We start from the raw sequence: 3,085 nt of genomic DNA, 5'->3' as shown, positions 1-3,085 counted from the left end.
CAGGGAGCCTGTGTGGGGCAACGGACTGTGCAGCGCAGAGCAAAGAGGTTTTACAGGACTGTGCTCCTGCCGTGGAGTCGACCCTTCTCTGGGTGCACTGCCTGGCACTGAGGCCTGTGCCTGTCCCCTTCCCACTAGTCCCTTAGGGGGTGGGCAGAACAGCAGCCTGTCAGCCTGACTCTCCTGGGCCTGAGGGCAGAAGGCACTGTGGCTCTCACTCCCCCACCACTCCGTGGCCTCCCCCAGCCCTCTCTCAGGCTACCCTGTTATTCCTGGAGTCCCTATAGCACTAGCCTAGGAAAGGGGGCTGCCTGCTTTGACCTACTCCTTCTCTTCTTACAGGACAAGAAAAGAATCATAAGTTCAAAAAATAATTTAATAAGGAAACAATAAATGATACACTTCATACTGGCCTCTGATAGAGCAGAAAAGACGACCCTTGCCCCAGGAGGCACTGAAGGGTGGAAAGGTTAGAAATCACCAACAGCCAGAGTTTTAAAAACAAATCCCCAAGTAACTCCAGGTATATACACTGTTCTCCAGATGGAAGTCACTTGGTACTCCTAAAAGCCACGGGGGGGGAGGGGTTAGGAGATCACAGCAACACCAATGGAGCTGGGAAGACCCAGGCCCAGAAAAGGAAAGGTGCTTGCCCAGGGCACAGGCTGGGGTGGCAGCCGTGTCAGTCCTGAAATGTCTCCTGGGCTAGTGGGTCTCCAAAACCTGAGGAGTCGGGCAGGCCCCATGCCTCCCTGTTCCAGGCCAGGACCAGCTCTGCAGAAAACAAGGGGTGCTCCCTAAAGAGAGATGAAGGCTGGAGGGGTGAGGATGAAGGACCTCCCCGCAGACCCTCTGGGGCAGGGCAGGAACAGGCATGAGTTTCTTCAATTTGCCCCATCCTTCGAAATATATTATTTTCATGGCTTGCGGGATTAACTTAAAATACTGAGACAGGGTGGACAGACATCAGCTTCCAAGATGACTGGTGTTCTGTGGGGCTGAGTGCAGACCATTGGGGGGATGGTCCCTGAGCGCCCTGGTCCACTGCGAGGACAGAGGCAAGTTGAAATAAGGGCTCCCAGGAAGGAAAGGGGTGGGCACAGGCTACATCTGAGCCTTCATGCCCTAAATTGACAGGCTCAGGGTCCAGCAGTCACCAGTTAACCAGTCACATGAGACACTTCTCCCAGAGGCCTGCTTCCTCCCCTGGGGCCAGACCCAGTGCTCCCAGCCCATAAAGGGCTGGGCCATCAGAGCCTTTGTGGGGTGGAGGGCATCCTGAGGGTGTTAGGGACCCTAGGACACGGTGCTCACAGGGTTGCCCATCCAGGAAGGCTACCCCGCCAGGCTGCAGAGGGCCACAGAATTCCGGGCAGCAGCCTAGGTGTGTCCCCCAACTTCAGGTGGCCCATGGTCTGTGCAGTCATCTTTCTGAGGTCACTGCAGGGTGCAAGCTGTGGAGGGGTAAGGGAGAAGGGTCAGTGTCAGGTCTCTGGCAAACAAGGCAGAATCCAGGGCTGCCCTTGACCTTCACTCCTCCTGGGGCAGAGTGTAGGACCCCAGGCAGGACTCACAGCTCCGAACAGACTCCGACAGCCCCTCCTTGTCCAAGGTCTCGGCTTCCCAGTGAGACTCCCTCATCTGTGGAACAAAAAGGCGGCACCGAGGTGACAGGCAGCCAGGGGCAGGCAAAGGAGCCGCATCAACAGTCCCAGGGCAACTGGGAGTGAAAGACAGAGACAGCAGTGGAGAGGCCTGCAGATGGAACCCAGAAAGGGAGACACACAGAGGGAAAGGGGGGGCAGAGAGCTACAAGCAGAGGAGCAGAAACCACATAGCCTTGCCCCAGTGGGACCTCCCATGTGCTCACCTTGACTTGCTCTTTCAGGTATTCAGCTCGAGCCATGAGGTTCTGAACCTGCCAAGGGAAGACATACGTGCCTATGTGGGTGCGGGTGGGGCTCTCAGAGTGAGACCCTCCTCACTCCTGCTGCTCTCTAGAACCCTCTGCCCCAGAACAACTGCATTCTGCATCCTTCATCTGCCCCCTCCTCCAGAAAGCCTTCCTGACTGAAGTGGCCTAGCCAATTTTCTGTTGCTGGGTCCCCTGATCCTGCCCGTCCCAACTGCCTGACCTGAGCTCCTAGCCCCTATGAACCGCATGTGGCCAACAACCTATCAGGTCTGTAAGGTCTGACTCCCAGACTTGAAACACCCCGAGAGAACCCAAGAAGGTCCTCCCAGATGGAAGGAGGGTCAAAGGGGAAGATGAAGCCCCCCACAGCCCACCCAACCCCGGTAGGCACCTCAGTGTGAAGCAGTTCCCGCCTCCGGCCTGGGGGCTCCCCTGCAAAAAGAGGGAGGGTGCGTGCTAAGGGCAGGGCAGCAGGGAGTCAGGGAGCGTGGTGGTGAGGGCCTCACCTGCCAGCAGCAGCAGCAGCTCCCCCAAGCTGTGCTGGTACAGGTCCAGGGCGTCCTGCTCCCCACCAGCTTCCTCCTCCTGCAGCCACAGAGACACCAGTTATTTAGGGTCATGATCTCGATTCCTCCCTGCCCCACCGGGACCCCTCCCACTGGGTACAAACCTTGGCCACAGCAGCTAAAGCCACTTCCAGAGCAGCCAGGAGGCGTGGCTTGTCCCGAGCCATCTCTGGGATGAAGGGCAAAGGTTCAGGGTGAGGGGAGCAGCTTTTCTCATCTCAGGGAGCTGACCCCAATCCGCTTGGGGGCCTGGTGGTCAGTCAGGAGCTGGGCCTACCTCTGAGCAGGTCTTGGGCAGAGGCCCCCTGTCTCAGCAGGGCCTGATTGGAGGAGGACACAATGGCCTTGAGCTCCTCAGCCCGGGACACGTACTGTTGCACCTGCAGGAGCACGAGGGGCTGAGGAGGAGGGGCTGTGGAGGGGCTGTCCCACCCTGCCTCCCTCGCCAGCATCCACATGCAAGTTCTCCCTCTAGGTCAGTGATGGCGAACCTATGACACATGTGTCAGAGGTGACATGCGAACTCATTTTTTTTTAAATATATTTTATTGATTTTTTTACAGAGAGGAAGGGAGAGAGACAGAGAGCTAGAAACATCGATGAG

The 3,085-nt window shown here is 57.4% G+C and overlaps 1 protein-coding gene across 6 annotated transcripts in view; it reads right to left on the bottom strand.

Annotated features, from left to right (window-relative positions):
• Nucleotides 1-362: 362 nt before the first annotated feature.
• The window catches only part of ULK3 (unc-51 like kinase 3), a 7,708-nt gene continuing 4,985 nt past the window's right edge, over nucleotides 363-3,085 (bottom strand). For 3 of the 6 annotated variants that reach the window (XM_006753714.2, XM_006753713.2, XM_015564544.1), the window contains 7 exons: nucleotides 2,759-2,861; nucleotides 2,586-2,650; nucleotides 2,422-2,500; nucleotides 2,307-2,347; nucleotides 1,871-1,918; nucleotides 1,575-1,641; nucleotides 363-1,454 (listed from right to left, as the gene is read on the bottom strand). In XM_006753714.2, the coding sequence (XP_006753777.1) occupies nucleotides 1,438-1,454; nucleotides 1,575-1,641; nucleotides 1,871-1,918; nucleotides 2,307-2,347; nucleotides 2,422-2,500; nucleotides 2,586-2,650; nucleotides 2,759-2,861 (420 nt within the window). In that variant the 3' untranslated portion in view covers nucleotides 363-1,437. The other 3 variants (XM_015564529.1, XM_006753715.2, XM_015564543.1) reach the window with 3 other exon arrangements.

The sequence above is a fragment of the Myotis davidii genome, unplaced genomic scaffold (genome assembly GCF_000327345.1).
Source record: "Myotis davidii unplaced genomic scaffold, ASM32734v1 scaffold992, whole genome shotgun sequence".
Lineage (NCBI taxonomy): Eukaryota > Metazoa > Chordata > Mammalia > Chiroptera > Vespertilionidae > Myotis > Myotis davidii.
Note: the sequence above shows the minus strand (reverse complement) of the source record. Positions and strands in the feature narration are given on the sequence as shown.